Source organism: Lissotriton helveticus, chromosome 7 (genome assembly GCF_964261635.1).
Source record: "Lissotriton helveticus chromosome 7, aLisHel1.1, whole genome shotgun sequence".
Taxonomy (NCBI): Eukaryota; Metazoa; Chordata; class Amphibia; order Caudata; family Salamandridae; genus Lissotriton; species Lissotriton helveticus.
In genome coordinates, this window is record NC_136068.1 from 1,573,924,152 (window position 1) to 1,573,944,137 (window position 19,986).

At 45.1% G+C, this 19,986-nt stretch overlaps 1 protein-coding gene across 11 annotated transcripts in view; it reads left to right on the forward strand.

The window, feature by feature from the left end:
• Window positions 1–19,986, forward strand: part of KASH5 (KASH domain containing 5) — a 3,089,192-nt gene that overhangs the window by 1,880,284 nt on the left and 1,188,922 nt on the right. For 10 of the 11 annotated variants that reach the window (XM_078655089.1, XM_078655096.1, XM_078655090.1 and 7 more), the window contains exon 14: window positions 9,513–9,659. The exons of the other annotated variant lie outside the window; for it this stretch is intronic. In XM_078655089.1, the coding sequence (XP_078511215.1) occupies window positions 9,513–9,659 (147 nt within the window). The remainder of the gene's footprint in view (window positions 1–9,512; window positions 9,660–19,986) is intronic. 11 annotated transcript variants of the gene reach the window in all.

Consider the following 19,986-nt stretch of genomic DNA (forward strand, 5'->3'; position numbering starts at 1 on the left):
TCAAGTGTCTCTAGTTCGCCCCGTGCCGCACGCCTATGGCCAGTTATCGAGGCAGTTGCCTGCCCCCTTACCACGCTCTTGTATGCCTCCCATAGAATACCAGGGGACTGTACAGAGTTCTGGTTTTCTTGGAACTAGTGTGTGGTTGCCTTAATTATTTCTTTGCGGATCTTGGGGACCTGCAGGTAGCCTGGTGCGCTGGGGAAAATTCTCTTTATCACCTTTGTGTGCACAGTGTAGGTCAGGGTAACAGGTGAATGGTCTGATATGCCCCGGGGACATATCTTAACCTCTTTCAAATGCGATAGCCAGTCAGCAGAAAGGAGAAAACAATCTATACGGGAGAGGCTATTGTGTACCTCCGACTGGAAAGTATAATGTTGCTCTGTGGGGTGCCTGTATCTCTAGGCGTCAGTGAGACCCAACGCGTCAAGAAATCCCATCAAACGGGCATTGCTTGCCCCCGCTATTCTACTTGGGTAGCGGTCCCTGGTGCCATCTACAACTGCATTGAAGTGGCCTCCCACAATTAATTCTCCCTCCGGGAGGCCCAATAAAAATGTGCTAAGTGCTGGAAGGGCCACAGAGTGCAGGGCAGGAGGGATATACACAGACACAATATTAAACTTTTTTCCCTCCCATTGACAAGAGACAGCTGAAAACCTCCCTTGGGTGTCTGTCCATGTGTTGTGTATATTCAAAGGAAATTGCTTACGAATCAGAATGCCCACCTTTCTTGAGCCAGATGAGAATTCGGAGTGAACAACCATTTTGTACCCCCAACGGTCCATGGCCTTGCATGCTGAGCCCATCAGGTGCGTTTCTTGTAACAATGCTTCCGCAGGTGCATTTCGCCTTAGGTATTGCAGCACCAGTCCCGGCTTGAATTTATCCCCCAGGCCGTGTATGTTCCAGGTAAGCAGCGTTAGGGGAGACACCGGGGCCACCAAGGGGACATCTGTACCAGCGCTAGAGCCTGTCAACACTGTATTCTTTACCATAAGCGCAGTATCTGACCTCACCTCTCACACCGCAACGCACCCCCACCATGCCATCATGCATATTGTCTAGCAGTCTTTGCCCCACACAAGAAACCTTTAAACTTTGAAAACACCTTGAAAACTTGCCCGCGCCAACCACCCCCCACCCTGCTCCCCTGCTTGGCGGTAGGAAAACAACCTGCCACCCCAACGAAGCAGAGTGCTTAGTACCCGTTCCCATTCTTCAACGATAAGGGGAGAGAGAAAGACGATCCAGCCCCCATCAAGCCCATTGTTCCAGCTTTGTCCAGTACCCCAGGCCCCAATCGGAGTTCAGTAAAACGAGTGTGAAAGGAATCGTCTTACATATGTCCACAGCCAGCATCTCGACAAGACTATTCCACGAAGTTAAACTGCTGAAGAAAAATACCTTTATGCGACCCAACAGTGCCACCAAAACTGCATCACTTCGACGCCCACCGTCAGAGATAGCAAAGTCGATCTTTTGAGACTATGCAGAGTTCGGTGTAGGCCCATCAGGACCAGGTCAGACAGTTATCCGCAGCACATCCGAGCCCAGGGACGCGTCCCTACTCCTGCTCCACATCGCCCTGCTGTTTCTTTCCACGCGATTCATGTTGACCATTGCGACCATTCCTCTATACATTTCGCCATCCCTCCAGCCAATCCTGTGCCTCCTCAGGCGTGAGGAAGAACTACACCTTACCACCATCTTCCACTCTCAATTTGGCCGGAAATAGCATGGAGTACCTTATTTCCCGTTCCCTTAGTGCCCTCTTCACGTCTATGAACCCTCTGCGTTGTTTCGAGACAGTGTAGTCCGTAAATATGTTGATGACGGCATTGTCAATGCGGATTGATGGCGCCTTTAAGATGGCGTCCCTGTCTCGGAAGTTAAATATTCGCGCCAGAACAGGGCGCGGCGGGGCCCCGGGTTTCGGTCGTCCATCCAGGACCCTATGTGCTCTCTCCATGGAGAAGAAGTTCGATAGCCCCCGTGGCTGGAGCTGGGTCGTCACCAGTTCCTCCACAAAGAGGTCCAGGGCCGGTTCCCCCATTCCCTCCGGCACGCCAATTAGGCGAATGTTATTTCGTCTCGAGCTCCCTTCGTGATACTCCAGGCGTGCCTTTAAGAATTTTTTATCCTCTTCTTATTGAGTAACCTGTTTCTTGAGGGTGGAAGTGTCTGAGGAAAGGGCTTCCGTGGTGGTCTCCATGTCCGATATTTTGGCAGACATTTTGTTGAAATCTTCACGTATTAAGGCCATGTCAACCGCGAGGGTCTCAATTCTGGAATCAACCTTGTTGAGTGTAGCCATAATATCCTGCAGAGTAACTTCCTGTGCGGTTCCCAGCGATGAAGGGCCCTCTTGTCTTGTGCCTCATCTTGTGATTTGGTGAAGGCGAATTTGTCCAGTTTTATCTGATTTGCCCCTTTCGTGTTCCTACCCGTCATGGTAGCAGTTTATAATGGACCTCTTATTGAGTAGGGTACGAATACTGGGCGCCCACCAGGCAGAGCACTGTAGCTTTGAGGCCAGGAGGCCCTGTGTAGGAGAGGGGCGGGGGCCACCCAATGGCCCTCGGTAGATGATAGAGTGCGCACTCCCAGGGCGGCAGATTTGCTATGCAGTACTCACACTCAACCCAGCCAGTGCCCCCCAATCACACCAGCGTGCGAAAGGAGGCCGTAGAGTGGATCAATAGTCCAGGCGGGGCAGAAGAGCTGCAGAGTGTGTTATGTGGCGCCCGTTCACATCAGAAAGGGGGGCCAGAGATGCCCCGTCCGCTTCTACGGATGACCGAAAAAGCCCCACAGCGTCACCCCCACACTGTCTGGAGTCACTCACTGCGCCAGTTTCGCTGCTGGGAAGGGAAGGGGTCCAGCACGTCGCCGCTGTCCGCTCCTCCCGACTGTCCCAAAAATTGCGGTAAGTTTCTGGATCCGGCTCACAGGCGGCCTTTCACTGTGCCAGGAATGCTGTGAGCGAGAGAAGGGGGGAAACCACGCCGCTACCGCTCATGCCCCGTCCTCAGTAACTGTGCGCCAGATATTTCACCATGCCCCAGGCGCCTTCACCACATCCACGGTTTGTAATGGCGGCCGGGGGGTTCGCAGTGTCCGCCCCTGCCGTGAAATGACTCGGGATCCTCACCGGCGCTGAACACCCTCGATCGCCAGCGTCTTCAGCCTCGAATGGAGCGAGTTGAAGGAGTGACTTACGGACCACCGGCACTTCTGCCCACCGTCAGCCCGACTTCCAGACTTCCGGTAGCGGACGCACTTCTCACTGTGGGGCCGGGCTTGCGCACACCTGCAGGCCGCAGAGTTCCGCCCTCCACCGCTGCCGCAGGAACGATGAAAAGGCACCCAAACCGGCATCCAATGGTGCCGCTCAGTCTCCGCCAGCGTCCGAGGTGCCCTGGGTCTGGAAAATTACAGGATTAGTAACCGGATAGATTGGGCTGTAGTTTGAGGGCTCGGAGCCTCTCTAGGCTGCGGCCATGTTCGTTGGCTGCAAGCCAAGCCCTCTGAAACAGCACTTTTTTAATGGAAATTCCAAGATTAAATGCACTAATTATTGATTTGTGATTTAAAGATAACTCTCATTCTTGAAATTGTACACCCAGAGTTTGGATGCATTGAAAGCAGCCGCTTGTATGTCGCAATTTTAGAATCCTATCATTATTGAAGCTTATTCATACTATGTGTGATGCTTTATATCTATTATTGTAATCTTTGCTTAATACAATAAACTTTACTTACAACTACTACTATTGCAATAGCGTGCGGGGTTCCTTTTCTTGATATTTCCCAGGCAGGTACATGGGTGTTGCTTGGAACCTTCACAAAGCACTACTGCCCGATTGGTCAGCTCCATCAAGAGGGACACTCTGCCCACACGGTCCTGCAGGACTTCGTGGTTTAAGTCAGCTGCATCCCCTCCATCTGGGAGGTTATTGCTGTGGAATCTATTCTAAGGTAAGGAATCTGGGGTTAGAATATCTTTCAGAAGAACAAGGTCCTTACCTTCAGAAACACCTTTTCTATTAGAGATTCTTTCTAACCATAGATTCCTTACCAAGGCCCAGATGTAGGTAAATGCCATTTACCGATTCATAAATACCGACTCATACCGAATCGGTATTCCTGAATCGGTAAATGGTATGTTGGTAAAAAATCGGTAAAAGATACCGACTCGGTCTGAGTCGGAAACCCAAATCGACAACCACCGAATCGGAAAAATCCGAATCGGTAAATACCGAGTCGGTGATACGCATGCACCCCTATGGGCCACATGGCCCATAGGAATGAATGGGAGTCACCGAATCGGAGAAATCCGAGGCTGAAAAAACCGACTCGGTATTTACCGAATCGGTATTTACCGACTCGGGATTTTGAAAAATGCCATGTGAGCCTGCCAACCAATCAGGGACAGCCTACACACCCCACAACCAAGGCCCTGTGATTCCAACCAATGAGAGTGAAGCACCCCACCCCAGCACCTAGGTGTGGCCACACCCATGCAGGTGGAAACCAACAGAACAAACAAATCTTCAGAGGTGAGAGGAGCACAGCATCCAGAGGCAAGCAGAGTGACAGAATGGAGGTACAGGAAGGCCAAAAGGAAGGTTGTGAGCGAAAAAGGAAGACAAAGTTCAGCCAAGAGGAACTACAGGTGGCTGTGGAAGAGATAGTAGCCCACTATCCATGTTGCAGAGACTGTGAAAAGGAACACTTGGATTGCAATTCAGGCAAAAGTCAATGCCATAGGTGTCACCCACCGGGATATAGAGGACATCAAGAAGAGGTGGTACGACCTGTGAATTGTGACAAAGAAGAAGATTGCTGGCCAGAAAAAGGATGCTGGTCTGACTGGAGGTGGCAGGAGCAAAGCACCCAAACTTACACCGATAGAGGAGCTAGTGGAAAGCACCATGGAGGCAGAATGCATCCATGGGATTGGAGACCTGGATAGCACAGCGAAAGCAACCAAAAAACAAGGTAAGAGGCATGTTCCCACATCCACCCCCACCAACCCCAACCCCTACCCCACTGTGTACACTCATCACACTGCAGATGAGCTCATACTCACTGACAGCAATGCATCATGGTAGACGTAGTCATGTAAACAGAGATGCAAGGTGTGCAGACTATTTTATTGAGAGACACACACACATGAACAACAACATTGACCCTATGTCAATTTGTTTCTACAGGAGAGTCCTCACGCAGTTCTGTTCCTCCGAGGGAGGAGAGTGCAGCACCAACTAAGAAAGGGGATAAAGCAAAGAGGAAAAGTTGTGAGAGTGCAGTTGAAGAAGGAAACGATCACACCCAGGAGCCATCAACTCCTGTCCGAGCCACAACACCTGTCCCACTGTCCCCTCTGTTGTTCGGATCACCTGAGCTCGCAAACACACCCATACCAATGTCCAGAGGGTCCTTGCCGGGAGGGGAAAGTAGGCATGCGGAGCCCCCGCATAGGATCCTGCAGACCTCTGAATCAGAGGATGAGGAAGATGTGCCCCAAAATAGTGCAACAGTGGCTGACAGGCCAAGACCAACAATTCCAGCAGCAGGCGCTGCACACACCAGTGTCCTTGGCAGGAGGGCACGTGAGGGTGGGGAGGGCCAGGAAGGGGGGAGCGTCTTCTGCGGCCTGGAGGGCACAATGGTAAAAGTACAGCGCCAGCAGGCCAAATCAATGCAAGCCATGCATAGGCAGGTCCGTTGTATCAACACCAAAATGTCCAACATGGACAAGGGCATAAGCCAAATGGCATCTAGCCTGGAGCAAATGGCAGAAGGGATCACAGACATTTCGACATACTTGGGAGTTCTGTCGGACAAGTTAGACAGGGATCATCTCCAGTGTGCCAAGGAACATCAGTACATGCGCCAACATACTAAGGCCATGAACAGGTTTGCTAACAATACAGCTCTCCTCTGCAGACGCTCAATTTCTATGCAGGAAGCATTAGTGCACTGCTGCACTGACTTAACACGGGGCATGGGTAGAGTGACCTCTGCGGTGGAGCAGATGCTGAACTCCAACACAGTCAATGCTGGTGACACGGGTGTGGAGGAGACTTAGGGGTCAACCAGCAGGAGTGGCTCTAGTACACCTGTACAGGAGGTGCGCAGGAGCGGGAGGCACAACCAAGCTGAGTCAGGCACCAGCAGGGAATTGGAAGGTCAGGCACCAAAATCCCGCAATGTAGTGCGAGGACGCAAGCACTGACCTATGTGGAAGATTGACTCTACTGCACACAGTGACTGGAACTGAGAAGGTGCAGCCAGTGACATTCACGTACATTCATGGATCCTCTTCAGTTGTTACAATGATGATGTAGTGCTGATTAAACTACACATGTCATGTAGTAAACCTGTGTATGTATCATACTTTACCTAGAAATAGCGTTGTGTTATATCTGTCCGTCTCATTCTACCATCTAGTGCTGCTGGTCCTGTTGCCTGGGGCTCTGCACGTTCTTGGTCGTCATCTATGTCCTCATGATGGGTCATCTCAACCTCTGTGCCTTCCTTGGTAGCAAGATTATGCAAGATGGCACAGGTCACTATTATTTTGCAACACAGGATGGGGGTGTACTGTCGCGCACCTCCACTTTTGTGGAGGCACCGGAACCTGCTCTTCAGGAGTCCAAAAGTTCTCTCCACTACATTGCAGGTGGACCTGTGTGCCACATTGTATCGCCTTTCTGGTCTGGCGGTTGGGTTCAGGTACGGTGTCAGCACAAAGGAACGCAGGGCATATGCACTGTCACCTGGGAGAGAACAAGAGGTACATGAGTTACATTCACATTGCACATTTAGATGAGGTCTACTTGAGGGTGTGTACAACTTTTTTACCTAGCAGATATCCATCTCCAAAATCTCCATTCAATAGCCTGGTGTATATTCCGCTGTTCTGGAATATGTAGGAGTCATGCGTGCTGCCAGGGAATTTGGCAACTATGTCTGTGATGATGTTCCCTGCATTGCATATCACCTGCACGTTGATGGAGTGCGTCATCTTACGGTTTCGGTATATGTGTTCGGTGGCTGCAGGTGGGCATTGGGGAATGTGGGTGCCATCGATGCAGCCTATCACATGCGGGAAGTGTGCCAGTACATAGAAGTCTGTTTTAGTTTTGGCAAGTTCCGCAGGTGTGTCAGGGAACTGTATGTAATGTCCCATTCTCTGAGTCATGACATCCAGGAATTTCCTGAAGAAACGGGACAGACAGCTCTGGGATACACCTCCTACTGCAGCTATCACACTCTGGTAGCTCCCAGAGGCAAGCAGGTGTATGCTACACAGCACCTGGACATGGGGAGGGATGGCGTGGGCCCTGGGTGTTGGATGATCCAGGTATGGGTGGAGATCCCTTATTAGGGCCATGATGGTCCTGGGCTGTAGCCTGTACCTCTGGAGTATCTCAGGCTCAGTCAATTGGAACAGAGTGATCCTCTGCCTGTACACCTGCTCCTCCCTTTGCCATACCCTCTGACCTGTAGCCTTCGCCTCCCCGCAATCACATAGAGTGCCGCCATTTTGCCAACGGTGTTGCATTTTGGGCCCTTTTTATAGCCTGCACCTGGTTACCACCTGCTTTCAGTCCATGGTAATTACCGACTCTTAAATACCGATTTTTTTTGTTGAAATCGGTATTTTTTTCCTTTCCTACATCTCGATGGGCATTTTTTCGGTAAATAAGGTGTCGGGGAATACCGACTCGGTAAATATGTTATCGGTAAATACAGATTCGGTATTTTACCGACTCATATTTTCCGATTCGGTACATTTTAGACACCTACATCCCGTTTTCTAATTACCGGTCGGTAACGGCCGATTTTACCGATTTTGGGCCGTTACCGACCGGTATTCGCCTACCTACATCTGGCCCCAAGTCTCCATTCCTCCCCGCTCTGCAAAATTCACTTCCTCAGAGGTAAGCCCCTTTTAGTCTCAGCACATAGGTAACCTGTGTGGATGTGGCTCTGCATCTGTCGACGCAGAATGTGTCACAAAAGAAACTGATGGCAGCGCACTGGGGTGCCACCTATATAGGCACCGAGTATGTCAAATCCAGCGTGGACGACGTCGAGGTGGAGCCGTCAGTGCCAACTAGCAGCACGCAGAGATAATGTGCAAGATTTTCCGGATCTAGACTGGCGACTATGGTAAGGAATCTGCAGTTAGATAAAGTCTCTACCAGCAAAGGTGTTATCGAAGGTAGCTAACTTGCTCATCAGGTACTTGCCCTTTGATTGAGATGAAGCTGCAACTCAGGGCAAATGCCATCTACCATTTTGAAAGTAGTCTATGAACTAGTGTCCCTCAATCTTGAAACCACTGAATTTGCATAACATTCAAAACCTAAAGTTACATATCACATAGGTACTTCTTGGTCCCAAGATAGTCCTAACAGATGCTATGGCTGGTGCCATAACAGGCCAACTATTCAGCCATGGGTGGCTGCCTGCTGGCCCAGCCTCGCTCCTCCGGCCCCACCACCAACTATAAAGACCGTATTGCCCTGGCCCATTGTTTGCTGAAAAAACATAAACCTAGCACTATATGACTTCAGTAACCGTTGCTGACAAAGAGGACAAACATCTCATTAAAGCCTGCAGTATTGCTGCTTCTAAGTTTCTTCAGCATGCAAATATAATTTCTATCTTGGCTCATATTAAAACCATTTCTGTTTATGCAGTCAATTAAAAACCTTTTTATATGTAAATGGTATTGGGTATGAGCCCTCTGGGTTATTTGGAGCAACATAACAAGATGTGTGTCTTTGAAGGAGTTGTGAAGCAGTAGGAAGGGATTGTTGATAACTAGAATCACATAAATTGCAATCCCCTATTCAATCCCAACAGCATGTGTGGTGAGCTTCAATAGCCTATCTTCTTTGATATATATTAAAACGTGTTTTGGAAACTCCTATCCTCATAGTTCCAAAGCGGTACTGAAGTGCTGTACACCCCAAACACAGTAGGTGATTCAATACCACACAGAAGATGAATACATGAGTCCAGTACTTGAGCAGCCCTCGTCTTACTTTTTTTCAAAGCAGTCATTGTTTGGCATTGGGCCTATGTTGAAGACTCATATGATGTAAGAAGGAGGAGTTTACAGAAGTAGTGGTTTAATTTTGAAAAATCGGTCAAGCATGGTTCCAAACTACTAATGAGATAGACATTCTAAATGAGGCCCTACTCAGAATCTGCCCACTGTCTGCTAGTTAGTCTTTAGTGGATCGGCTCAAGCAAACCGCACACATGGCTTTAGCACCAAATACAGCCCACCTTTGTGCCAATCCTAGCCATTTTCCTCTAGAAAAGTCTGGTCATCATTGTAATGGGTGATTCATTCCCCTCATCATCACAGTCTGCATGAATCAGCTCTGGGTTGAGGATTCCTGTGACTGGAGGTATTGAAGCTCTACTGCAGTCTTGTGTGCTTAGGTCTAATGACTCAGCTATCCCTTTTATTTCTTCAGGGAGGATGCATCGATGACGGACTGCCTAGCCCTCTGGTTGGAGTATTCCCATGGTCAAGCTTTGCGGCCTTCACTGTGGAGGTGCTTCTTGTGGAGTTGTGCACTGAAATGAGAGCTTCAGACTTCTGGTTTGCCACTGAAGAACTAGTAAGTGTCATTACTGCAAATCTCTTAACAGCTTATGTAGTGTAGTTCCTATTATCCCAATAGGCTCTGCGCATTGGAATAATACCTTCAATAGTAAAGGCCTAGACCAGACGTTAACTAGGTCTACTACTGACGATATTAGACTTAAAGTTTTGGGTTTGCCAGCTAGCTCAGAGTTCACTAGAAACTTTCTCGAATGTTCAGGAAGGAATTAACTTCCCTGATTAGACAAGAAGGGATTTAGTTTCTGACAACCATAGAACATGACAACTTTGCTCTCCCCTAACCAAGAGTGTATCTCGAGAGTCGTGTGAACAAAAGGCAATTTATTTTACTCAGTCAGTACGTGCATTCTTAGTCTCATCAGAATGTAGAGAAAAGGAAGAGACGGGCGTGTTCAATAAAAAGGTGTTATTTATTGATCAGTCTCTTTTCTCATACAAGAGAAATGGATCGATATTATTGCAATACTTATAGTTAAGTAAAGTGCATACATTAAAAGCAGAAGTATAAAATAATACTGTAAAAACATTGATATGGTTTCTAAGCCATAAGATGTTTTAAAATGAATAAAATATATTATATACACATATACATTTGACTAAACGTACTCAACTGGTGTTTCTAAATACGCCTACCCCGTGTACCTGACCTAAGCCTAATACGTGGGCGGGAATAGAAAGTTACAGTTTAAGTTAAGTTTGTTTTTGCCAAGTGAATAACTAAAGAATTCTCTGCGAGGGGTTATTCAGTTCTGTACCTGGAATTAAGGATGAATGAGGGATGGTATCTCTCTCTCTGGTCTCGATATTCCAGGCTGCCTGCGAGGGCTACCCAGAAGCGCCGGTGCTGGATTTCTCGGCAGGAGAAAGCAGCGCGTCTCGTTCTCAGCGCGTCAGGAAGGCGGGGCTGCGCCAGCGGGGTCTGCTCTGCTCTGGGCTTCGGCAAGTATGGCTGCTCCGTCTCGTCACCACCGCGTGTGTTTGCATAGGGCAATATCGGTAATATTTATACCTTTAAGGTGCCGAGATTGACGTAAGGATGGACATAGATACGTCAATAAGGATGTCATACGACTTGCTCGTTAGCACATTCTTTTGCTGAAGTTCTCGGTGAAATCAAAACAATGGCCGCAGGGTTTTGCCCAGGTTGTCATAGGTTTGATTTGTTATGAGAACTCCGTATACCTTATCAGGGGCTGGAGGAATATCGCTTGTCTAATTAGATCGCAAGCGTTATGACCTAATCAGATAACACGTTCCTGTGCCGTAGTGTGACTGCGTCAGATAACGGTATCTGCATCATGGGGGTTTTCTGCCTCATGGGCTGACTGCTAGTTAACTTGTTGGTTTGTTTAACCAGAATAGGGTCAGGAATAGGGGGATCGATTCAGAACCTATAGGAATACATCACACCCACTCCACGCTAACTATGGACATATTTACTAATCTATGCATAGTAAAACATACTATAGAGTATAGTGTATACCTTACCACCCCAAAATACATAAATGCATTTTGAAATTTTTCAAATATACGGAAGAATTGCAGTCATATGTATTGTATGCACTCAAGCTGTAGAATAATGCCAAAGTAATCACGCATTTGTATACATTATTGCTATTTGGTATATGAGAATTTACACATGAAATGGCTCTTAATACAGAAAAAAAGTTCGAGACCATTCCATCACACAATAAAATATCTATGAACATATCAGCGGGCAGCTAATGTCTATAAGCTATCTAAAATTTAGAAACCTTAGTTCTCTAAGAATAGTTCTTACTTTAAGCAGAAGATAGTGTCCCGAAAAAATATGTAAAAATATTTTGGGGCTACTGAAAAATTGCTGTCCGTGAACTGGAGGTAAAAATTGTTCATGTGACTTTATTTTTAAAGTTGAAGGCCGAATTCAGGGAACGCCGTGTGCGAGCTTGCTCAAAAGTCTCTATTTCTGCTCTGGTGAGAACATCATATCATTTAGGCTTTCGAAAAAACTGTCAACAGCTTCCTGGGAAAGTTCCACTAACTCGGAAAAAGGTGTAACCATGCATTCGTGCGCATGATTTTCTCCATTGACATTCTGATTCGCATTGCTGATAGAAGGTCGTACCTGTTCGATGCTGCTTTCATCTTGAACTTCACTACCCCTTAATCGTAGTGGTGAAGCTTCCACGAATGCCGTCATCAGGATTGGTAGCCTTTGAGGGCAGCACAAAGCGTGAACCTTGATCGGGCTCAACAATGTTTCTGCATCCATTGGCGCATCCGCTTGTAGGGTTAGACAGGTGTCTAACACGCATTCTTCTCCGCATAGCAGACACCTTAATACAGGTAAAACACATCTTTGCCACATTGGTCGAAATGATAGAAACCAAGTCATGTTCAGGTCTCTAAGCCGGGAGAGTCCCAGGATTTTTGATATCCGGTCCCGGTATCCAATGGCTAGGATTGTTTCTTCCCTTGTCGCAAGAGTTTTGTCTGTGACATGGGTTGCCATAACGAAAAATAAGGACTAAGAATAGGATTCCTGCAATTAGTCCCAAGATCAGGGGAAGTCCGCCAAAAATCGAATGGACGAAATCTGGAAAAATACCCAGCATGGCTTTGAATGGTGTTAATGCCATCGAAAATACTGTCTTAAATACCTTTGAGACCCCATTGGTATCAGAAATATTTAAGATTTCATTCAGGATTTCTGCGAAATGTATGGGGGAATTAGTTGATAACAATGAATGTATCTCTGCAGTCGTCCTTGCGACTTGTAGATCATACGTTTCTTTTGATGACGTGAGCCTTGTAGGCGTCTGAAGAAGCACTGTTTTCATTCTGCTTAAAGTATCTATTCGAATAGAAGTAATTTTCAAATTGGGCCATGCCCTTGCCTCCCTGTCTGGAAAGGAGCTGGGGAACAATGAGCGTCCACAGCACTTGACCTTCGCAGTCGTAATTACGAGATAAGGTGTCCCGGGCATAAGACTACAACATCTGCGATCTACAATTAGAATGTAACTCCCATTATAGAGTCTTTGAAAGAATGGTTCTATCTCTGTTGCAGGTGCGCCTTGCTGGTGACATGAAAGGTTGTATGAATTCCCTTCACAGGCTCCATGCAAACTAATTCCGTTACACAGAAGCGTGCCGCTTAGTGACATCGCACAATTATTGCCTCTAAGAAACACTTTCTGTCCTTTATTACTGACACATGCATGTGAATAGGGCAGGTTCCATGTTGTTTTGATGTACCCCTTTCCCAATTTCTCGTACATGCCAGCCTGTATATATTTTTGGCAGTATTGAAACCTGAAGGTTGAGATTGGAATATTTATTATCCCATGTATTATCCATTCACTGACAGGTCGTTCTGACATTGTCACTGGTAATCTTTCGAGTTTTTCAATGCTCAAGATTGTATAATCAGCACCCTTTTGTGCCATACTGATTTGTCTATCAGTAAGGTTAAAGATTTGGAATAGTGACGTTGTGTTGATTAAACGCCAAGGCACATAGCCTGAACGCAGATTTTGTAACGTCCAGCCAAGCTGTACAATAGAACGCAATTGAGACTGACCGTGTTGTAATAACAGTAAGTCTTGCGATAATATGTCGATTGCTGAAGACACAATGCTGTCCAAAGAAAAAATTCTGGAGGACAGAGTCATTAACCCATTGTCCACTACAGAAAGTGATTTTTCCAAATTAATACGGTCAATTTCCCGTATTCTCTCTGCTGTTTCAATTTGAGTAACCTTCCAGGCCTCATTGTATGCTGCATATACAGAGGCTGCTATGAATCGCTTGTGACGCTGTTTGCGTGGTCCCATAGTGAAATCACGCAAGTCAGCACCATCAGTAAGTAAAGTTAGGTGTTGCTTAATTTCTGTCAGTGTGGAAGTTTGTAGCCATTGAAGGCATAATTTGCCCACACTGTAGGTGGTTATTATCCCTGGGTGATGTCTTTGAGGATATCTAGGGTCTGGCCTGGTCATTTTGAACCCCTGTGTTTTGTTCAGGAATCTGTCTTGACAGTTATTAGTATCTGTGGGCCAGATCAACCACTGTTTCCAATCTGGATGTGTTCTGTTTTGGTTTAATACATCATTTACGTCTATCTCTTCATCTATAGAGCTATTGCTGTACATTGTTGGTTTTGGAATAGACGGTTTATTTAAGTCTTTAATTTTGGCTAGGCCAAGACAGGTAGTTTGTTGAACAGTGTCATTTAAAAATATCATTTGTTCTGGGATCATGCAGGCTCTAAACAAAGATTCTATACCCTGTACTTGCCATTCTTTTATACCCCAAACACTTTTCAATTCAACATTTTTGTCCCAATAATCAAAACCAAAAGTATTCATTTTTTCAAAGAATGAGTCCGAATATATCAATTTTGTGTTTGTTATCATGGTCTTCGTCCCTGTCTTGTTTGACAATTTGAAATAAAATGTTTCAGCATTACTTATGTTAAAACCTGAAAAGTATGAATATTTGTCGTAAACGGTTCTTGAGCTCCCTTTTGGAGGGGTTGCACAATGCTCCCATTGATTATAATTTAAAACATTTCTAGGTTGTGCAGATCTATGTAAAAAATGGTTACCATAGTGGTTATAACAGTACATACTATCATAATTTGTAGAACCCTGCAAATAATCATGTTTGGTAAATTTAGCAGACATTACTAAGTCAGACATCATATTATTAATGCTTTCGAAGTCCCAATCATCAGCAAATGAGCTTGGTTTTACAAAGTCACTCAATGAGATCTTAATTTGGTGTGGATATTTCAGGATTTCGACCGGACCATAAATTTCATAGTCTGTGTTGTCCCATGCTACCCCACCCGGTATAGGATTGGCTGTGAAGTTGACTGAAGAAAGTTCTCTTTTCTCGACGTGTGACGATGTGTGTGGTTTGAGGATCAAGTTGATTTTCTGACTTGCTGTGTCCATTTTAGCATATTTTCCCTCAATGAAGCGTCCCAAAGTAAGTACCACGATGAGCCAAAGTATGAGGATAAATGCACCAAAACCCACCCAAAATTCGATCCATGGAGAAATCAGATATGTTTCTTTCAGTTGTTTCAAAAGTTCCTTAGCTTTATCTTTAAAGGTTTTTGATGATGTCTGTGTCTTTGATTCACTGAAGCCTTCAGAGGAATCATCGAAGTTTATGAAGTAGCCGGATGCAGTTCTGTCAATTGTTCCAATTGGTTCAGGATCACTGTTTCTTGCATTTGCACTTGGTACTTCATTGTAGATTGGTGTGTCTCTGCTAAAAGTTTTTATTTGGGTTTTCAGAGGTCTGAATTCTATTGCATTGTTGCATAGTCCTTGTTGTTCTTCTGTAGGCGTTTCGAATGTGATGAGCCTCTTCGTTAGGACCTCTGTACTGGTAGCAAACCTTGGTGTTCGGCTACTTATTGGGAGTCCACTTGGCCTACTGTTTGTTATCGGCCACATGATTGTGGTTTTACCAGGTCGATGGATACAACTCGGTTCTCCTTTTTACCAGCAAGTGGCGGTAGTACAACTGATCTTGTCCCGTTGATAGACAAGACAGGAACTGCTTTTCTGTAAGAAGGCCCAAATTCCTTCTTTACCGCGATCTTTTCCCTGACTAGATCCCCGACTTTTGGAATCCAGACAGGTCTTGCTGGGACAGGTGGTGGTTCTTCAGTGGTTGTTGGCTGTTGTTTAAACTTTATGTTGCTCAGGTCTTTTCTTGTTTTGTTTAAGTCCTGCAAAATAGCCAAACGGTCTTTGATATCAAAGCTTTTTTCTTTCACCACTGAAGTCTGACTATCAATGTCAGAGATCAACATCCTAGTTCCAAATAATAATTCGTACGCACTGAATCCCTTCAGAGAATTTCTTGGCAAGTTATTTAGACTACGTTGGACACTTATTAGATGTTTGACCCACCCAGCTCCCGAACCTAATACCTTTGCCGTTATAGATTGCTTTATGTCACGGTTTTTTCTTTCAACAATTCCGTTCCCCTCAGGGTGAAATGGACAAGAGTACCGCAATGCCACGCCCATGCTGACCATGGCCTCCTTATAAGCTCTAGAGCTAAAAGCAGGACCGTGGTCCGAATGCAGCATGCCAATTGCGTATGTGCCGATAAAGACTCGCAAATCTTTTATAACAGTTCTGGCGTCAGCCATTCGCTGGGGCCACATCCATATGAATCTCGTGCATGAATCCACTGCGACCAAGATATATTTATAGTTACCGTCCCTTTGTAAGGGACCGCAGTGATCTAGATAAACACAGGCTAATGGTTTATCCGAGATTAGAAGGGGCGTCTGAGCTGGACGTCTCACCGTTGATACTTTCATTTTTTGACATATTTCACATTCTAGAACATAGTTCCTTGTTTGTCTTCTCATTTGTGGCCACCAGTATCTCTGTTTTAATAATGATACTGTGGCTGAGACGCCAGCATGGATAGAAGCAAGCCCTTCGTGTGCCGCTATTATTAGTCCTAACCTATGTTCCATGTTTGGAATTGCCCTATCCCCCACTCCAGGGAGTCGAGCAAAAGGAACATTGTTTGCATCAGTTATGTATGAGTATTTTACTGGAAAGCCTTTCGGGAGTGTTTTTACCGAATCCTTTTCTGAAGCGCTGACAGCTTGTAATATTTCGCTGTCTATTTTTGTTTTTGACCGGGTGATGGCAGCTACGGAAGCCGTTTGCACAGCTGCCTTCGCGGCCTCATCAGCCAATGAATTCCCTGCAACGTGAACGCCATCACGTTGATGACTCAGTGTGTGTATCACGTGAGTCTTTGGTAGTTCTTTTTGTAAAAGAACTATTTGTTCCCAGAGCATTTTATGCTTTATTGGTGCATTTGTGTCATCTTTGTAACCGTTCTGAATCCATGTCTGCAAATCCTTATTATATGATTTGACGCAGTAATATGAATCTGACACTATAAGTGTCGGGAATTCGCGATCCGCATTATCTAGCGCCATTTTCAATGCTAGTATTTCAGTTTGTTTTTCTGAATTAGTTTCTACTGAGTGTGTTTTTGTTAATAGAGGTTTTAGTTTACCTCCGCGCCACACTTCTTTTGTAATCCCACATGTGGGGTTGTATGCCTGTTCTCCCCAAACGGGGGGTTGAGCATGTCCGTCTGTATAAATTACACAGGCGTATTGTCGTAAGGGCAGAATGTCGATTGGCAGAGGGAATGTTCTTTCATATTCTAAATTTTCCATTTCTTCTAGTTCTGGATCAAAGTAATAGTATACTTTGTCCGTTGTGATTGAATTCACCCATTGTATCCATTCCGGATTCAATGTTGTTGTTGGTAAATTACACGGTGTTGTTAGTGCCTCAAAGGCTGATTCTGCTGTTCTGACTGTGATATGTCTACCGTCAGCTTGATCTTTTTCTCTAGCTATTGCGGTTTGAACTGCATGAACAATTTTTTCTTTGTTGCTGAATTTCTTTTCAGCTTCTGTGTACAAGTGTGATTTGAATGCAATTGGTACCTTTTCTCCCTCATTAGAGGTCAGGTATGTGAATCCGCATCTCCCTGGGATGACTCAAATCACAAGATTGCGTGTGTTATCATGTGTTTCTAATTTTGTTTTAATTAGCATGTCTGTTTGTAACTCAAAATTTCTGTGTGTATTTGAGTCCAATTATATCTTTTAAAATCTGGTTTTATCAGATCATAAAGGGGTTTGACCCTTTCTGCGTAATTTGCAATGTATGTTCTTCCGAAATTTAGGAAGCCTAGAATCGACTGTAGGTTTTTTAGTGTTCTAGGTGCTTGGATTACGGCACATTTCTCTAGGAAATTGTCAGCCAGGCTTTTGCCTTCACTTGATAATTCATATCCTAAGAACAGGACTGTCAGATGGGCAATTCTGGATTTTTTAAAGTTGAATTTGTAACCCTCTGCTGCTAACCCAAGTATTATGGTGTTCACTCTCTTCAAGTGAGTCTCCAAGTCATCATCTGTTAAGTAAATGTCGTCGACATAAGATAATGCTTCATCATCATATATTTGTAGTAATTCTGTTACTCTCGCTGAGAATACTCCCGGGCTGTTCTTGTACCCCTGGGCTAACCGACAGAATTGTTTTTGAGTGCCATTTATTGAGAACGCAGACAAATATCTGCTCTCTGGTGCTATGTTTTGACAAAAGAATCCATTAGAGATGTCTAATGTTGTTTTGTATTTTTTGCGCACTATGTTATTCATTAGTGCAGCACTATGCGAATTTAGCACTGCAAAAGTTTTGCAACATGTGTTAAGGTGTCGGTAATCCAAAACTAGACGATATGAATTGTCTGGTTTGGAGACCGGAAACAAAGGGTTGTTCATTTGTGAGGTGCAAGTTTCAATCACCCCCTGGTATTCTAGCTGATCTAGTATTTCTTTTACCTGTTTTTTAGCTTCTTGCTTAATTGGGTACTGCCTTTGTGCAGTAGGTTGTAATTTTAACTGGATTTTGTGAGGAGGAGAGTCCTCATCCCATCCCACGTGATTTTTATATAAAGCGGGAGCTAGGGCCACTGCCCACTTTCTAGCAAGTGTGTATTTTTTATGAATTGGGATATGATTTGAGAAGGCAGGCATAATTACTTCTTCGCCATGAGGGCAATCCCTGACAAACTCTGGTGGCCAGTCTTTTTCAGCTAGAAGGATATCATAGCCCTTGGAGACATTATCCCAAAATAGTCCCCTTATTTTTCTAGTCTTATCACCCTCTATACGTAATGTTATTTTGTATATTTTGTGAGGTTTGCTAACTCTGGTGTCTGCAGTTTCCACTTGAAGATATTCATTCGTGTCCACTGTCTCCAGATGATTCATAAGGACTTTGCGAGCTATGCTCACTTCTGCTGCGCTGTCTAGCATTGTCTGAGCCCATTCCCCGTTTTTCAGTTGTGTCCTCAGAATTCTCGGCATTGTTAACTATTTTAATGCTGGCTACCTTCTTCTTTGGAAATTGTAATTTCTTTTTTAGCTGAGCAGGTTCCTTGTCTTTGGACTTGGCGTGCTCTTCTCTTTGTTCTGATCGTCCTCTTCTTTCCGATTTCTGCGAGGAAGTCTGAAAAGATTGAGAGGGACGTGTATCAATATCTTGATATCTATCAGGCTTTTTTATATTATCCCTATTTCTAAGGTTATATCTTTTCCCAGAGGGGTCACTCTGGGGTGACCTGTGTCTTTGGTTCGGAGATTTCTCTCTTCGCCTAGGAGACCTTCCTCTGGACTGGAATTTCTTTTCTTTGGGATTGGATTGTTTGTTTCCATCCCAGCTCTTTTTCTGTGATGTTGAATTATTATTAAAAAATGTTTTTTCAGGACTTTCAATTAGTTGAGGTTTTACTGGTATTCCACCTAAACTATCTCTACCTAGTTCCTCATAGGATTTTTCTATGATTCTGGCAATTTCAGCTGGTTGGTCTGCTATATCTGTTTCCTTTAACCTCTGGCGGATCGCCACGTTTGCTGCTTCTCCCTTTATGTTGGCTAATAATATAGCCGAGACCTGCTTGAAGTCTTTTAGTAATTTCATACCAAGAGTTAAAGCGGGTTCTGGACCGTATTCATCTTGAATTTGTTTTAGCACATCTGGTATTACCGAAATGGATGGAACACCGTGCGTTTTTGTGTAGATGGAAGCAAAGACTGTACCTCAAGTGTCACAGTCCTCAATGTGTGGTGCGATTCCCATTGGAAGACAGATAGTCAGAATCCTGTGCTTTTCTAGCGGGGTGGTGTCTGGAAACACCGCCTCTATTTGGGTGATTTTCTGCGCTAGCCAGAATGGTATTTGTTCCCGTTTAGCCGGTACTTTACCTAGGCAGGACTGGATGTTCTGTGGTGTAATTTTATTTGTGTTCCCCTGGTGAGGGGTCAGCTGTGGGAGTTTAATCGCTGGCTGAATTGTTGAAGTCCGCATCACATACTGGACTAATTGTCTATGTATTTTTATTAATTGTTTTAGCTGTGTTAACAGGTTAGCTGCAGACATCCCGTCGATGTCTGGATGTGGTGTGTATCCGGCTAGGACCGGCCACGTTGCTCCTGGTCTACCTAAAGGACCGAGCCTGGTGATGTGATTATTATGTTTTAGGGCGCCATCAAATAAGAGCAAATGCTCTTGAAATTTGAGTGGTACTTCCACCTCCTCGAAAGGAGTGTACGTTTCAGGAGGTTCCTCTATTTTGTAATAGTGGAAGTACTTTGTTACAGGATTTGCTGCTGGAAAATGTATCCATGAATAGTATACCTCTGTCTGCCGATATTCGTGTGCCTCAATTACGAATATGACTGTACCACCTCTAGGTGTCAGTCCA